Genomic DNA, 17667 nt, shown 5'->3' with positions numbered 1-17667 from the left:
TTGTCTAGTTTTTCAAGCTGTTTCAGTTTTATATTATCTGTAAACCTTGTCTCCATATCATTGTTAAATAGGGAATAAAATCTAATTCAATAATATTTTATTGAATTTAAAATAATATAACCATTAAGAGTTTTTTCTCTTCTTTTGGGGAATCATCCCAGTGCATTTTTAGTTTTGACTGCTGTATTTGGTAGTATTACATGCATTATTCAAAGACAAGTAGTGGAAGAGTCTCTTTGATTGCCTGGGAAAAAAAAAAGGCCAAATGTAGACAGATCTGAGAGAGCCAGAAGAATTTCCGCATTACAAAAAAATTTGCTGTTTTACAGGAAAGTTTCATTTAGGTAAGAGTGCAGTTGAGTTTTAATGCCATACTGTCTGTATGATTCTGTATATTTAGCAAAGAAACAGCTAATAAACTTGAAAAATCAAGTAACAGTTAATTTTAAACATTTCTGAACCATTTCACAAAGAAAAAAGTATTGCTAGCATCAACTGCTTAGAAAAATCACAGGTTGGAGATTCTTATGTTTTATGTGTTCTGCATTCTTAAGTCATGCTCATTCATATTTTAAAGATTTTTACTACAACTATGAGGACTAGAAGCTTCCTTCATTTATAATGGAAACAGACTTTTTATAGTCTTCTGGTTCTAGTGCTGGAGCCTTCAAAGAAAATATCACTAATGCAACTTCACTGTAAGACCTTTGAAGCAGGCAGAATCTTGAACTTTGCTAGTAATCATGCCTTTGGTGTCCCTGCATAAATATAGATTTGACTAAACTAGAAGTCCTAAAGACCTTCAATTTGTTAAATCAGTGATCTCTGACTTTCAACTTTCAAAACATCTTCAACAAATGGTTTAAGGTAATTAGTTCAATACCTCCTGAAATTACAAAAAAAAAAAAAAAAAGGTACAAAATCCAGATTTCTAATGCAGCATTCCAAGTTATATTATCTTAGCCCTTTTGCCCTTCAGAAAATCCAATCAATGTACTCTGTAACCACTGCACTTGTCCACATTTTCCTCCAAAAGCAGAAATAGAATCTAGAAATGTCAATAAAGTAGATAATAGACTGATCAAGTATGTGATTCCCGTGTGTTGGTTTCACACAGAGAAAATTTTGCTCGCAGTGGGATATTTTTATACATGTAAGCTCATGAACTCCCTTAAATCTTTGTTATTAATGGAATTTCTCCTCATCTCTTAATCCTGATTCTCTGTCACCAAGAAATTTTCTGTTAAAAATGCTATGGCACCTGTAATTTTTAAAATAATAAACCGTGTCTTAAAATCTAAAATCTTTGTAAAACTTCCATAAAATTTGTTATAATGAAACTGAAGAACTCAATCTTAGATCATTCTTTAGCTCTCCTGCTCTTAATTTCTAATACTGTCATTTGTTTTGGTTCAACCTTTCCCATTTGTATTGTCCATCTTAACAGCTGCTGATGGCCCAGGGGATCGATTCATCATAGGGGAATCCCAGGCTGGAGAGCAGGTGAGTACAATTTCTTTTCCCATTTTTCTTTGTAAGTGTATTTTTCTCTTGTAAGTTATTGCTTTGTATTTTTACAAGCCTCTCTAGGGCTTCCAAACTCCAAATTCTTGGAGGTGGCAGGAAGTAGGACACAGCTGTAAAGCCTCCTGCTGTATGCCTTGGGACATGATTTCAAACAGTAAGGTAGTACGGTTACATAAGGAACTAACAAGGATATCCTAAAATACTTCAGAGCATTGTGCTGACATGTCCTATAGGAGCACATACAGCAATGTTCTGCCCTAGTACAAGGTTAGAGGACATAAGGTTTCTTGTGCTATTATAGTTCATAAACAGAGAAAAGCGAGATTTAACCCTTTTTTGCTGACAGATTTTAAAAGGGACATCAGCCCAGAAACTGTTTCCACAAACTGCTTGCATATTTCACACTGATTTCTGCAAACAGAAGTGTATTTAGAATTTTGTAAGAAGCCTTTAAAGAAAGGTAATGATCTGAACAATCTTGTGGAAGCACAGAAGCCTGATTTGCCTCACAGGGAAGCCCAGCAGCATAGTTTGCAGTATTGTTCCTTTTCTGTTTGTTTAAAGAGCCCTTGTGCTCTGTAGCAGATAAATGGATTGTGTTTAAGAGAAAGTTGGGGTAGCATCCGTTCATGACCTGCCGTGTCATATAAATATTCTAAGTAGAGACTGTTTGTGATTCACTGCCAAACTCAAGAGTACATTTGATTAAATTCCTATACTAATACTAGGATGATTGATAGAAAAAAAAATCAGTTATGTTCTACCACTTTTATTATTCTGTCAATTTAATTATACCTGCTGCCTTCTGTTCGAGAGAGCATGAGGTAATCTAAAATGTTTCTCCAGCTGTTTCAAGTCCCAGCTTATAATTCTGTCCAAAATCTAATGTATGTGAAATGATGGATAAATGGAGTAAGCAGCAGGCAAACAAAGGATAAGCTTTGATGAGGATTTTACACTGTGACCTGTAAAATTGCTAAACACAAAGTCTCAAGTAAAATAGTTGCATTTCAAACAGTTGTTTCAGGTTTTAGAAGCATTACCTGTTGCAGGATTGTACCTTTTTTCTTTTAATGGAATTGAACTGCCTGTATATGCGTAACAAATGCAAAATTTGACTTTGCTAATCATGGTGAATACAGGTGCATGATAGATAGATGCTGCATCTCCCATCCATCCTCATGAATTATACTATAGTGGCATAAGTATTATCTCAATAATGATACTCATGTGAACTTAGATTAATGAATCTGTTATACAGAATATGTAAAATTACTTAAAATAGAAATATGTAGATTAGTGATTCCAGTATTGTTATATCTGCCTTTAATTTTTAGTCTTTCTATTTTTTCAAACATTAGTCTAAAATACAGAAGATTGTCAACTATATTGACAGCTTTTTGTATGATCATTATAAAATATCAAAACCAGCAGAGCAATCTGCTATATTATCATTTATATAATTATTTACCTGTCATCAGTATCCTTATTTTGCTAGTTTAAAAGCATTACAGCACAGTGGTACTTACAAACAGTACTGGTGAAGCTGTGTGGGCTTATAACTGCCCACAGGTCTGAGGGATTTTGATGTCCTAATCTGATCAGCAGGTTTGTAGAAAGGATGGAGGGGCAAATGGAAGATTGTTTCCCTCCTACAAAATTTAGTAGCTCACAAATGTGTATCTACAGGGACAGTCTGTCCTGCCAGATTAATCGGAATGGGGCGCATGCAGAGAGAGAACAGTTCTGGAAATCCCAGCGGCAAGTAAGAAAAATGAGGCTGTTGACCTCTGAATAATTGGTCAGAGGTTTTCTCTTGGGCCAACACATCTTCATGTTCATCTCCTTCCCAAGAAACAATTTATAGCCGTGGAAGTCTCCTCAGTCTTATTTCACCCTTCAGTCACTCTCAGCAGCAGCATGCTGCTTTTCATGTTACAGACCAATTAACTGAATGATTCACAGCAGGGAGTTCAAAATAGGTTTAGATTTGACTCCTCCTGTAGGGAGAAAAAGGTTATGCAAATGCTACTTAGAGAGGAAGAAAATGGGACTGAGAACTACAGAGTGGCCATATAGCCAAGCTGGACATTTCTGTATCAATCTGTAAATTGTGTATTATTTTCTCAATTCCATTTCCAGACATGTTAACAGACATTTTTTACTTAGCATTGAAGAAAACTTTCAGACGCAACCCTGCTTTGGAGAGGTTAGGGCACATTTGAGAGCACTAGTCAAGAGCCATCAGTACAGACCCTGAAAAACTGGACCACAGGGAGCAATGATTTTTCTTCCTACTGAGTTGAATAGCTGAAGATTAGAATTTCCTGGAAGACCAAAGATGTTTTTAGGAGGAGCTGTGACTAACCATAATGAATGGATGGAAACAGACATTCTTCACCTTTCCATTAACTTGACCCTTTTTGCAGAGAGGAGCATGGGTCATTGTAAATCTTGCAGGAGAGGTGTAATATTGTGCAAGAGAAAATGCCTGAGATGAGGCTATGCTTGACAGATTATTTCTGGTTTTAGTCAGTGATTAACATAAAATGCATTATCAGTGATGAAGGTGAAGGGTAGAATCCTGTACTGCCCTATTGCAGGTAAGTGTGAGATCTCAACAACCTTTAAAAGAGATTCTGTGAAATTGTTGTGCATTAATATGCTTTCTGAGAAGCAGTAATTTCTTCATAGTGTCTAGCGCAGAAGAAGAAAACAGCCCTGTCTTTTCTCCTGTCTTTTCTTTATAAAAGTTCATCTGACCAAATTCCCAAAGAACAAAAAGGAAATTAAATATAAGAGCAACACAACTGATTATAAAAACAAATGTTACTGTATCATAAATTTGTTTAAACGCTTTACATCATTACACCTCAAAAAATTAACTGCTTCATATGGTAATAAACTCCAAAAGCATGGATATTTACTGTGCATTTTATCACCATAAGCACTAATTTCTGGCAGAGTCTGGGCATGCATTTTTAGTTGAGGCTGAAAAACTGTATTTTAAATGGGTGAATTTTTTATGCAAAACATTTCTCCTTTAAAATGTGCTGCTAAAAGACTGATTATTTAGTAAGTTCAAAACAATATTACTTATTTGTAATGTACCTACAAGAATATGCAAAAGAGCTCCCACACTCCCAAGGCATAAGCTTTGCTTTTTGCAACATTTGTTTTCATAAAAATCAAACCACCACACTGGACAGGATTATTTTCACTTAGGTTTAAGCATATTCAGTGTAAATAGCTGCATCTCAGCTATTCATCCACAGCTCCTTGCATAGTCTGTGGTGACAATTCTGTTTGAAAAAAATAAAAAAGTATTTCTTTTATCTCATTTATATTAGATATCTACTTTAAGATAACATCAGTCTTGCCCAGAAAGCACATAAACCATGGCATGTTGCAACTGTGAACTCTTTTTTCAGTTTATCTTAGCACTCTATGTTCTTCTCAAAGGATGTTAGATTTCCTTTACACTTAGAAAAGGGCCAGTATTCAATCAAATCCAAGCTCAGTGGTTTCTTGGAATACATAGAGCATTACTGTGGTAAATTAGGTACAAGCCATTTACAACATTTTCCTAGTGCCTTTGTGCCAAAGAACAAAAGACAACAGTCTTTGAAATGAGCACATTCCAAAGGAATATTCACATTTCAGACATTACAGCTGTGCTGAAATGGAGTAGAATAATGGATAAGGCAAACACAGCTATGCACATTTGAAACATTGGCCACCTGTCCAGAATTGACAGAAGTCTAACAGCTTCCTGTCAAAAGTCATAGCGTGTATCACTGTTGTGCATGAGCAAATAATAGTGCTTGGGCATTACTGCTTAGAAGTCTATGGGTAGCTATCAAATATGTGCTAATCACACTCAGTCCAAGAAGTCCTGGACACACTCCAGTGTTGCGTATGGAATATAGAGTCAATCTGGTCAATCTGTACAGGAATTATAAATGTGACATGCACAGAATATGTTGGATTGATCACAGTTGTGTGTATCATGTACACTAATCACAGCAAAGCCCAAATAAGCTGGCCTTACTAAGGCATTGTGTGGAGCAAGCATTTACCTTCCAGCAATAAAATCCCAATTTTTATACAGCTTCCTTTAGCTGTCCTTTAACACAAAAATTTTTGTTTTCATTATTTATTTCTCATATAGTTGTGGTCAAATTACAGTTTTACTCTGGACTTTGAACATTTGTATTAAAATAGGCTTCCTGGTGTGAGATGTTATTAAAACCACATCACTTGTTTTATCCTATTGTTCTGGTATTTTTCTATTCTTTGTATTCTTTTTGTGAAACTTTTTGATGTACTGTGACTTTACATAATTGGAGAGCATTTTATATTTTAGTCTTTGCTAAAGTGACCTTTGCAAAAATAGATATTCTATGTGAACTGACATTGAACTGTCTCTCATTATGAAGAAATCTGCTTAAAAATCAAGTCGCAGGTTATATCAGAAACTTACAGATTTAGGAAGGGACCTACAATGACCATCTAGTCCAGCTGCTTGATCTCTTCAGGTCTAACCAAAAGCTAGACCATGTTAGTAAGGGCATTATCCAAATGCCTCTTGAATACTGTCAGGTTTGGGGCACCAACCACCTCTCTAGGAAGCCTGTTCCGGTGTCTGACCACTCTTACAGTGATAAGTGGTAAGTCTTTTACCTACTATCCAGCCTGACCATCCCCTGGTGCAGCTGTGTGCTCTTCATTCATGTGCTATCACTGAGTAGCAGAGAGAAAAGATTGTTGCCTCCCTCTCCGTTTCCTCTCACCCAGGACAATCTCCATAGTTTTTCCAGGGACTGAGGTTAGACTAACAGGTCTGTAGTTTCCTGGATCTTGTCTTATGCCCTTCATGTAGGTCAGTATAACAAGTGGCTTCCAGTCACACAACATGTAAAAACAGTAAAAAAAGAAATTCAACCCTAAGTACCAGAATATTCTACAGAAATATTTATCTACAGAGATGTAGTAGATTTTTGCTCATGTAAGTTTCTAAAGGTCTCCATCTAAGCGTGACATTTCTGAGCCAATCAAAATATCAGGATATTGCTCCATCTGAGAGTTATTCTTGTGATAGGAATCTATCTGTAAGGAAATACTGAAGCTACCTGATATGTGACTTAAAAGCCAGGTTCCTAATGGTTTTCAAAGATGTTGGAGTTCGTTCCTGTCAATATTGCTAGCAGTATAATGAGATTCATGCCATATGGAAGAATTTTATTCGTCAGATTACCTTCATAATGTTCAAATCATCTAAGATTTTTATTTTCAAAAGTAAACTGTTTTATTTTGTTTTTCAGCCAACTCAAACTGTGATGCCAGGTCAGGTAATGCGAGTTACAACCGGTGCTCCAATCCCTTGTGGTGCTGATGCAGTGGTGCAAGTGGAAGATACAGAACTCATCAGGGAATCAGATGATGTGAGTCACAAGTTAAAACTCATTTTGCTTTTGGGTGCAGCAGCATGTTGCTCATGGTGCAATCCTGTAAATATGAAAGATAGTCCTGTAGAAGAGTTTTTCTGTTAACCTTGGAAGTTCAAGGAGTTTCACATCAGCTCCTAGTAGCAATTCTGCTTTTTTAAACTATAGTAACACTACCACAGACCTGCCTGTCCTGACCTTGATTTTTCATTGTGGTTGTTATCTGCCGGTGCCAAAGTTTTTGAGAACATGATTAAGTGAAGGGCGAATGCCTCTCAGAGATCCAAAGAATCATAGAATCACCAAGTTGGAAAAGACCTACAAGATCATCCAGTCCAACTGTCCACCTACCACCAATATTTCCCACTAAACCATGTCCCTCAGTACAGTGTCTGAACGTTTATTGAACACTTCTTGGGCCGGTGACTCCACCACCTCCCTGGGCAGCCCGTTCCAGCGCCTGACCACTCTTTTGGAGAAGTAGTATTTCCTAACATCTCTAATTTCTCTTCTCCAGACTAAATAATCCCACTTCCCTCAGACGCTCCTCCTAGGGCTTGTGCTCCAGACCCCTCACCAGCTTTGTTGCCCTTCTCTGAACATGCTCCAGGGCCTCAGTGTCTTTCTTGTAGTGAGGGGCCCATGACTACAGTCCAATTAGAGCGTGCAGTGTACTCACATTTTGAAATACAGAGTAGTGGCAATCAGACATTATATTTGCTTCTTTTCTACTGAGCTCATGTTCAGCAGCAGAGCAGTCTCTCTTATACATAGGTCACTCTGAAAGTAATGCCTCCTACTTATTTCCATGGAAACTACAACAATACAAAGAGCACAATAATGCTATTTGATAGAGAAAATTCTTAGCTACAAAACACTTTTTCAATATATTCACTACCATTAGCTGTGCAATTTCATCAGCAATGAACAAAAGCCTACATGCCATGTTCATAAAAATCTGCAGCAGTGGAAGTTTCACTTCCACTTTCCACTTTCACCACTGCTGAAACACACCACCCACTGCCTCACAGTGCTCACAATCCACTGTTTGGTCTCCGTAAGTGTTCAGCAACCGTCAGTGAATGTCAGCGCGTGCCGTTTTTTCTGCATGGAGTAATTAAATGACACACCTTTGCTTCATACGCACTTCCATGTCAGACGCCATGTTGTCATACTGCCCCTCTGCTGCCATCTGTTGCAGCAACAAAGTGTAACAGGATATTGGTGGGAAGGTTCAGCCTCTACTGCCATACCACCAGCATTCACCTCTGACATCGTAATAGTATAGCACTAACTATATACACACAGTTATCTTAACAAAGCAAAATGACTTTTTTGATAGAGTACAGGCAGTGTCTATAGACAACTGTATTCCAGTTTGTCTTAGACTACCTCAACATTTTTCTCTCTTTCCATGTGTTCAGAGAACTCTTTCTGAAACATTACCCTCACTTAGCCAGCTGTGATTTCAGGACACTATTGTCATGTTTGCCATCATCTGACAGTTTTACCAGCAAGTAGATGTCTCTTCTTTACCCAAATTCCAAGTTCACTTTTGGAATGAAATGTGTGCATGGTTCTCTGCTCATATCAGCCTTTGCTCTGATGCTGTTCTGACAAGCTGCTCCACTTCAGCATAGCTATGTGCCAGCACTGCAGATGGAATTGGCATGTAAGCACATGAATTTGAGCATTTACAGCTGAGGAAGACAGCAAAAACTGAAAGATATTCTCATGACTTTTTTCATGCCTTTTTATTGTAAATACATAGATTTTTACATCTGATGAAGTCTACAAGCTGTCTAGTTGGGCCTTCTTCCTAACACAGAATTTCTTGAATCAGTCCTGCTGTGAGGTTTCAGATGTGTATGTGTTAACTGTATTTTCTTGTAAAATATATCAGTGACTTTACCACTTGTTAATAATTCAATTTCCTTTACTGAACAAGTTTTGAGTGGCCATTGCCCACCTTATCATGATAAGATTATCACATTGCATAGCAGCATACATGATAACATGTTATTTCCTACTTCCTCCTTGGATGACATCCTCGATTCCACTGTTCATGTGCATGTTTTCTGCACGTGGGAATAGATAATATGGCTGTGTGCGTAAACTGTATTTCACAGCAAATGGTCAGCCAACTTCACTGTCCTTTTCCTGACTTTGACTGTTAGGTAGAATCCTTCAATTTTTGCTTTTCCTTGAATAAGCTACTCTGCTAATCCTGTAATTAGTACAGTTTAGTTAACATGTTACTTTCATCTCCTTTTGTTATGCCTGGCTGGCTACATATTTCAAGAAAGTTTTTCTTTTTACTGTTAAGAACTTCTTCAAGGCTGGGATTTAACTGAAATGCAATCTCTAGCATCTGAAAAATGTTATTCTGAAAAGACAGAGTACTTTTAAAAGTGGCTCTTTGACCTCTAGTTGTGATAGCAGTACTTAAACACTGTAGCGGGGATTCCCCAAATGACTGTCGAAGTCACAGGCCTGAAAGGAACAATATGAATTCGGCAGGAAGAAGAATTCTCATCAGCTTGCTAGATGAACAGCCATTAAGAAATCAGTCCTTACAAGAACATTTAAACCCTTTTTCTTTGAGTTTTTATGTCACCTCCTAGAAAAAAAGGAGGTTAAAGTGACCAGTGAAAAGAGATCCAGCATTGAGACTGAATATCAGTATGCTGACTATTAACAACTATCAGAGTAAACCATTCAGATATAGTTCAAAATATACTAGTATACAGCAAAAGCAATACTGCCTGATCCACACCAAATGTAAGATATTCTCAGCATAATGTCATATCTTTGTGTAGGCTCCACTTCTAGCATCCATGAATTATCTTGTATTCATAAAGCATTCTGGGACATCCATCAGTTCCATAAATAACAATCTCTGCACATCACCCAATTGTCTACAGTCATACTTGCCATCATGCTATCCAAACCTGGGATTGCTAAATTTCTCAAAAGCCTTTTTTTCCTTTGTTTCCAGTAATCCAGGGACCCTAAGGAGGACTTTTTCTATTACTCAAATGTGTCAGTGGCACTTGTCTTCATTCCCTAGAAGCTGCCTAGCTATTTTTAAATGTTATCAAAGATATGGAAAATTCACATCTGACCAACCATCCCCAGAGTGTCGTAAAAAATAAAATAATTATTAGACTAACTTTTCTTGCAGATTTTCATGACAAGCCTAAATGGTCTTTTACAGCTTCAGAAATAAGGGAGATAGAAAAGAGCGTCTTGGGCTCTAGCGCAGCCATTTTGGACACTAGCTGCCAAAAATAGTCTCTTCTCTTAAGCAGGAGGGACAGGTATTAAAAAAACAGAATTTGTGTTGACAGTGTATCTTAGATATACTGTGGTAGAGTAGGAAATAAGAACTTTTCAGAGTTTGTTGTTGTTGTTCTTCACTTCCTGGTTTTCTGGGGGTTTAAATTTATCTGTTTTCACAGTATACACACAGAATCGTAGTCTGTAACAGCATGTTGCCCTTGACTTTGGGCCTTTTCTTTAAAGCTTCAAGGCATTTGCTTTGAACTCAGAGAATGGAGTCCATATTACCTTTAAGAAAAGAAAGCAAATCCATGTGTCCTATACACTGTCTTCCCTGCAGGAAATAGTATTCCAAATGGCAATGACTCACTTTGTTTCCATCATAATACTAGAGTCTGATTTATAAATGTGAGGAACTTGAAATATGAAATACTGCATTGTAATGTAAAAACACAATCTGTGCCTGCTTAAGTACTTGTAGATTCAGTGCTGCTGACAAGCTGGCACAATCTCAAATTTGAGTATGTTTATCAGAAAACCATTTGCAGGTTTATAAATCAAATATTAACAGTGTAGATCACATACCATTTATTGACACTGAACACAACATAAAACCATTGAAATGCCAAAGAAGTAAACAGAAATTTTAAAGTAGGTGTCAGACTTTTCAGAACACTCTCTTGTTCACAGTAAATAAAGAGGATGAATAGGCCTCTTTCTGGTAAGTACAAAGCTCTCAAATAGCAGGTTCCACTACAATGATCTACATGAAGATCTTGAAGCAGTTAGAGCTTGTATCTACTTTTTTGTGGACATAGTGGCATTTTATCAGACAAGTGCTCTTTTGTAAATGCCATCTTTGATATAAGGTTGGCTGAGAGGAGAAAAAAGAAGCCACTTGGTAGACCAGATCAGCAAACATAGGACATCACACCAGAAAGGTATATAAACACAGGGGTCATAAAAAAAGGCAGGTAAAATTATGTATTCAGTGCTGGTCCTTACCTGTTGAGCTCATCAAATATGGGCTTTTTATAAACTTCTTTAGCTTTAACACCTATTGTGTTACAATCTTGTTGCACAAGATACTTAAGTGATACTTAAGTCATAACGTCTCAGTGCAATGAGTACTGTGAGCTGCCTAGAAATCTGAGATATCAAAACTGATTAATCTTGTTTGAATAACCCAGCTGACCTTACATGTTCTTCTTTTTTTTACAGGGCACTGAAGAGTTAGAAGTTCGAATCTTGGTGCAAGCTCGACCAGGCCAAGACATCAGGTCTGTAAAATACTATTGACATTTTGACAGTCTGACTAACGAACATCCATGAACACTTCTCACCTGAAGCCAGACCAATCAAGGAAAGATGCTCTGAGTCTCATTCTGTTTTTCATTTTACCTGTGCTATTACTTTCAGACCTATAGGACATGACATTAAAAGAGGTGAATGTGTTCTGGCTAAAGGAACTCACATGGGTCCATCTGAGATTGGTCTCTTAGCCACTGTTGGAGTAACCGAAGTAGAAGTAAACAAGTTTCCAGTGGTTGCAGTTATGTCAACAGGGAATGAGGTAAGAAAAATAACTTTAGAATCAAGGTCTGAATAATTCTTACCTTGAGCAGAAGAGGAATAGTGTTTTGGATAATGATTTACACCCTATTTCCAAGTAGACTGCTTTTTTGAGCTGTCGTAACTCATGCTGTCACAACTCAACTCATGCTGACGTGAGGTATTTTTGTGAGTGATCAACTCATAATCACCCTGTTGTGTTTCCTTCCCCACAGGATCATAGGTTCTTGCTCTCTCACAAATCTCACACACTGTATTTGCCAAAATTTTGGTAATGCATCCAGCCTTGTGCCAGCTGCTTTCTTCCTTCCAAGCAGGGAAGAGAACCTGTGGGGTACTCAGGGCTCTAATTTATACTGCCAGTCATGATTGGAAGAGTAATTTCTTTGCAGCAGCACTCCTCTGTAGCTGTTGTGTAAATAGCAGATAACTTGTCTCTGAAAATTGGATGATACTGGCAAATGTCCTTCTGAAGTACTGTATCTTAATATTTTCTTTATTTGTAGCACATGTTGAAGTTCAGACAACCTCTACTAGACAAAGCATCAAAACATAACCATTCTCCACTTTTTTTTTATTCTCTGCCTTACTATCTAACATTACTGCTGATACATTCTTATTATTTACCTCCTGTCGATATTATGTCTCCCTGTGTTCTACAGAAGAATTCCTAATACATGTAAAATACATGTTTACATATGTATGTTTTGTAATAGAACTTCTGAAATACTCATATAAGGTACATGTTAAGGCAATTGCCATGGTACCGTCCTGAGAGAAAGCTTTTCATCCAAACAGTAATTGGTATAAGAACAAAGCTGTAGTTTCTGTCTGTTTTTCCAGTGCAGCTTGAATTACATCTTCTTTGTAAAGTAGAAGATGAACTTCAAATTTTCTTTTAATACTTTTAAATCTGGATGACAACATCACTGAGGTTCCTATAAAACCATTTAAGTACAAGGAATAACTTGGACACTTAAAGTTTTGTTTTGATATATACTGTTTGAGATTAGAAGATTAATAACCATAAGGAGAAAGTAGGTTTTGCAGACATGGACCAATAGAAACTGACTAAGGAAAATGGAGAATTAGACTTTATAAGGGCATTACATATCTTATTAATTTAAATTCACTAAATCACTTTTCACACATATTTTACAATAGGTGTCTGTCTAAGAATGTCCTGTCCAATCTGAAGCAGAAAATTGTCATTCATTTAAAGAAACAGTGTTCCAAGGAGATTGACTAATAGTATTCATGGTTTTATAGCTACTGAATCCCGAAGATGATCTCTTGCCAGGAAAGATTCGAGACAGTAACCGCTCAACTCTCCTAGCTACAATCCAAGAACATGGCTATCCAACAATCAACTTGGGAATTGTGGGAGATAAGTAAGTATAATATGTTAGTAAGGATGTCACTTCATATTCATGCAATTCACTTTACGGCATCTGTGGAGAAAAAATATACCAGAGAAACTGTCGCTCATTCTAAGTATCATTGAGTTGCATCAGTGCATATCTTGGAGGAGACATTTTACTCTTTACATTAAGTAATATTAAGAATAATAATTTTATAAAATTTTTATTGGATGTCCTTTATCTTATTTTGCCTTCTGTTTGTTGAAATATCTACTACAGCTGCAAATTGAATTTATTGCTGCAGTATCATCACAAGCACTGTATTTAAAGTACATGTGAAAACCCACCTGTGTGGAGACATTTCTACAGGAACTATACTTTTTTCTGATCCAATAAAGGGAGAAGGAAAATTTCTCTCAAAGTTTATTTTCCAGGCCAAAATTAATTAAAAGAATAATTTTTTGTCAAATGTTGAGTTACTAGCTTATTCCTGAACATTTCCAGGCATATGTCAAAGTATTTAAAAGAGTCACTTCTTTTTTTTCCCCTTTACTGATCTCTTTGTTTTGATTGCCATAGAGTAGTATCCTGTAATTAGCTTTTCTGTTCATCTGACAGTGATTGCACCTTGTTTCTCACTGGTAGTAAAGTCACATCTTCTGCTGACAGTTGTAGAATAAGTGACTGAAGCGTTCAGTCTTTTGTTCTTTGCAAGACAGTGCAATGCCTGTCATCCATAGCTTGAGTTTCTCTTCAAAACCTTTTTCCTCAATTTGTTGAGCCTCAAAGGCTTTGAACTGGTTTTCTTGCTTCTCATTTGTGGTATCAAACCCAAACCAGCAGAGTTGGGAGTTGTTCAAGTTCATCTCCACTTGTAGAAATAGGGTATTCCTTGTGTATGATTAGAAGCAAGGCCAGATCAGAAAAAAAATATTGAATCTCAGCACCCAGATCTCACCTTGACTCATGACAGAATTCCCAAGCAGGGAGATAAAGTTACTGCTAGGGAACAGTTTTTTTCAAAACCAGGCTTCCCTAATGCACATCATTAGCTTAACAGGAAGTGAATGAATTGGCCAACCAGTGTGTGATTTTATGATATCTGAACTGACCTGGATGATGGCTTCAGGAAATCCAGTTTTATTTGAAGTCTTTGTACACAGAATGTGACACAACAACCACAGTGATTCTTGTGATCTTAGGGGAAGCAAACTCTTCTGGATACTATCTCTGCATCCAGCCAACACTCTTGCTCCTCTGGCCTTTAACACAGTCCCCCATAACATCCTTCTCTCCAAATTGGAAAGATATGAATTTGATGGATGGGTGGACCGTCCAATGAATGAGGAACTGGTTGCAAGATCATACCCAGAGAATGGTGGTCCATCTCTCAGTGTCCAGATGGAGATCAGTGATAAGTGATGTCCCTCAGGGGTCAGTACTGTGACCTGTGCTCTTTAATATCTTCATTAATGACATCAACAGTGGGATCAAGTGTACCCTTAGCAACTTTGCAGATGACACCAAGCTGTGTGGTGTGGTCAACATGCCTAAGAGATGGGATGCCATCCAGACAGATCTAGATAAGCTTGAGCAGTGAGCCCAGGACAACTTCATGAGATTCAACAAATCCAAGTGCAAGGTTTTGCACCTGGGTCATGGCAACCCCGGTTATCACTACAAGCTGGGAGATGAAAGGATTGAACATAGCCCTGCTGAAAAGGACTTGGGAGTAGCGGTGGATGACAAGCTGGACATGAGCCAGCAATGTGCCCTCACAGCCCAGAAAGCCAACCATGTCCTGGGCTGCATCAAAAGAATTGTGGACAGCAGGTCGAGAGAGGTAATCCTGCCCCTCTACTCTTTGCTGGTGAGAGTTCATCTGGAGTATTGTGTCCAGATGTGGAGTACAGGAGAGACATGGAACTGTTAGAGCACATCCAGATGAGAACCACAGAAATGATCAGGGGGATGGAACACCTCTCCAACGAAGACAGGCTGAGGGAGCTGGGACTGTTCAGCCAGGAGAAGGGAAGGCTCCAGGGAGACCTGATATAGGCCTTTCAGTATCTAAATCAAATTTTCTGGAAAGTCAGTACCATCAGATGTAAAGTCTAACGTATGGTCATCATGGAAAACTGTAGCCTTTTACTTAATTGCCTTCAATAAGTTTTTCAATAACCTCCTAGCTCATCAATCTGTGGAGATTCATGGGCATAGAATTTGTGTGAAGATAATTAATTTTGAAAGGTCTCAGTAATAAGTACAAACAGTTTTAGTAATGTAAGAGCCAAGTATGTTTTTTAAAGTTTCTAGTATAAATACATGTTGTAACCCCTTTTTCACTTGTTGGATGCAAGCTGAAAAACAGCAAACATGTTTATGTGTCAAAGGTAGACAAGTGTTGCAGCTTTGCTTTCAGTTGTGAGAGAGACTGGTGCTTTTGAATTCTCCCTAATAAAATCTCTGTGTCTTGAGATAGTATAACCTTGGCAAAGGTAATAAAAGATTCTTTTTAAGCTTTCAGTTTCATGCCTGGGGGGTCATTTCTGCAGTTATTTTTAGTTCAGGGAATGGAAGTAGTGAGCCTCCAATTCTTATAATTTGTAGTAAATTTTGAAAGAATTTGTTACTGTTGACTTAGTGGAGAATCCTCACCACCTGATGATATAAGGACCTTACAAGTCTTTTGCCTTTCTTTCTCACACCAACATGCCCAGTTTATATATTTTCATCAAAATGCATCTGCAATCAAATGGAAAATCTGATTACATAAGTAAGTTTGATAACCAGTACAATGTTACTTCATAAGATAGTAAAGTTACCGAGAGAGTGTTGTCCATGTGGATATTTCAGTATATATCTTTCTGACTTACATGACTGCTTTGATGGAATACCATAGCACTTGAACAAATGCAAGAGATCTTATGAAGGATACAATTTTGACTTTTTGGTTAGCATGTCTCTGGAAAAGATGAACAAGCCTTTAGTGTCTGTTAAATGGTTTACTGGAGCTAAACCATAGATTATATCTGTCTGTGTGTGCTCACGTATATGTGCAGTTTATTTTGTACATATTTACATATGTAAATAGAGAGTGCAAGAGAGGAAGACTCTATGCCTGCTATACCTACAGAACAGATGTAGTAAAAAAACTAGCAAACTATACTTTCCAGAAGGGAAAATTAAGAACTTGTAATACTTTCTTTGAAGACCTCACTGTTACGTATTTCCCCTTTCTCATATTTCTTTGTTGGGGCTTATATTTTTAGCTCTTTTTTCTACTTCTTTTTGCTTATACATTTTACACTGAGTAAATTTTTATGTTTTACTGGGAGGGGCACTTCCTGTACACCATAAGCATTGACTGAAGTTTGAGAGAACTGCTAATAGGAAGCATAGTTGAGTATTATTATTGCCATAACAGGTCAATTTTCTAACAAGGTTGAAAATTCTGTCAGTCACATATAAGAAGCTAGTACTTAAGCATGAGAATTGTTTTAGTGTAGTATTTGCAAAGATAAAGTTAGAGGTAAGTATTCCTATATGTCATTTGAGCATATGAATCACTGAGAGATATTTACACAGTGACAGCTGCTTCAGAGCCCAGGACTGTGATACACACTAACACATTCCAGCAGAGAATGTGAAAGGATGAAGGAGCATGGAACATCTGCAGGCAGCTGCAGAATAGTGAGGTTCAATTTCAAAATGTCTTTGCATCTTAACTGTACGTTGTTATGTTTTAAACGAGCCACTCAAGTCTCACTTCCATATTTATATTTCCAATTGAAACCAGTATGTTGTAACTGTTGACCATTTTAACAGTTTCTGAGATTGTCATTATTTCCAGTCTCATAAATTGTATATAGGACTCCATATTTAAAATTAAAAATACAAGTCCAAAACACATAGATAAAATCTGTATTTAAAATCCTAAATGCAAGCAGTAGGAAAAGAAAAACAAATCTGGAAAATGTTACATAGCTGAAGCCACGGCTGTCTAAAAGTCATTTTCTCTGTTTGTGGTCTTAACACATGAAAACCAAGCTGTCTGAAGAGCACACATCTCTGAGGTTGAAGTGGAAGATACTCCCACAGAACTATTCCAAACACAAAAATTTATGCAAAGTCAAAAAAGGGAGAACCTTTCTGGTATTGTTCTTGCTGCTGTGCCTTGCATCTTTGTCTGAATCACAGACTAACTTGCTAAAAATTACAGAAGTTACTGATCAGCTGACCAGTTAAAACTGACACTCCAATGTACTTTTGTCTGTTGTCTCATGTAGCAAGACCAGATTTAAAAAAAAGGCTTATAATTTCATTTCCTTTGCTTGTAGTCGCTGAAATTATTTGGTTCTTTGGAAACCATTGATAAAAACAAGAGTTCATCTCAGTTCTGAACTGTAGAGCTCTATTAACCCAATGATCAGGATATTTTTGTGTCTGCTGCTTTCATTTGTGGTCTTCTTTGTGTC

General features: G+C 37.3%; 1 protein-coding gene across 15 annotated transcripts in view; it reads left to right on the top strand.

Moving 5' to 3' along the window:
- The window catches only part of GPHN (gephyrin), a 270607-nt gene that overhangs the window by 230800 nt on the left and 22140 nt on the right, over positions 1 to 17667 (top strand). For all 15 annotated transcript variants that reach the window (XM_021401703.1, XM_021401702.1, XM_021401700.1 and 12 more), the window contains 5 exons: positions 1448 to 1503; positions 6852 to 6971; positions 11478 to 11536; positions 11676 to 11829; positions 13098 to 13219. In XM_021401703.1, the coding sequence (XP_021257378.1) occupies positions 1448 to 1503; positions 6852 to 6971; positions 11478 to 11536; positions 11676 to 11829; positions 13098 to 13219 (511 nt within the window). The remainder of the gene's footprint in view (positions 1 to 1447; positions 1504 to 6851; positions 6972 to 11477; positions 11537 to 11675; positions 11830 to 13097; positions 13220 to 17667) is intronic.

The sequence above is a fragment of the Numida meleagris genome, chromosome 6 (assembly GCF_002078875.1).
Source record: "Numida meleagris isolate 19003 breed g44 Domestic line chromosome 6, NumMel1.0, whole genome shotgun sequence".
NCBI classification, from domain to species: domain Eukaryota; kingdom Metazoa; phylum Chordata; class Aves; order Galliformes; family Numididae; genus Numida; species Numida meleagris.
Note: the sequence above shows the minus strand (reverse complement) of the source record. Positions and strands in the feature narration are given on the sequence as shown.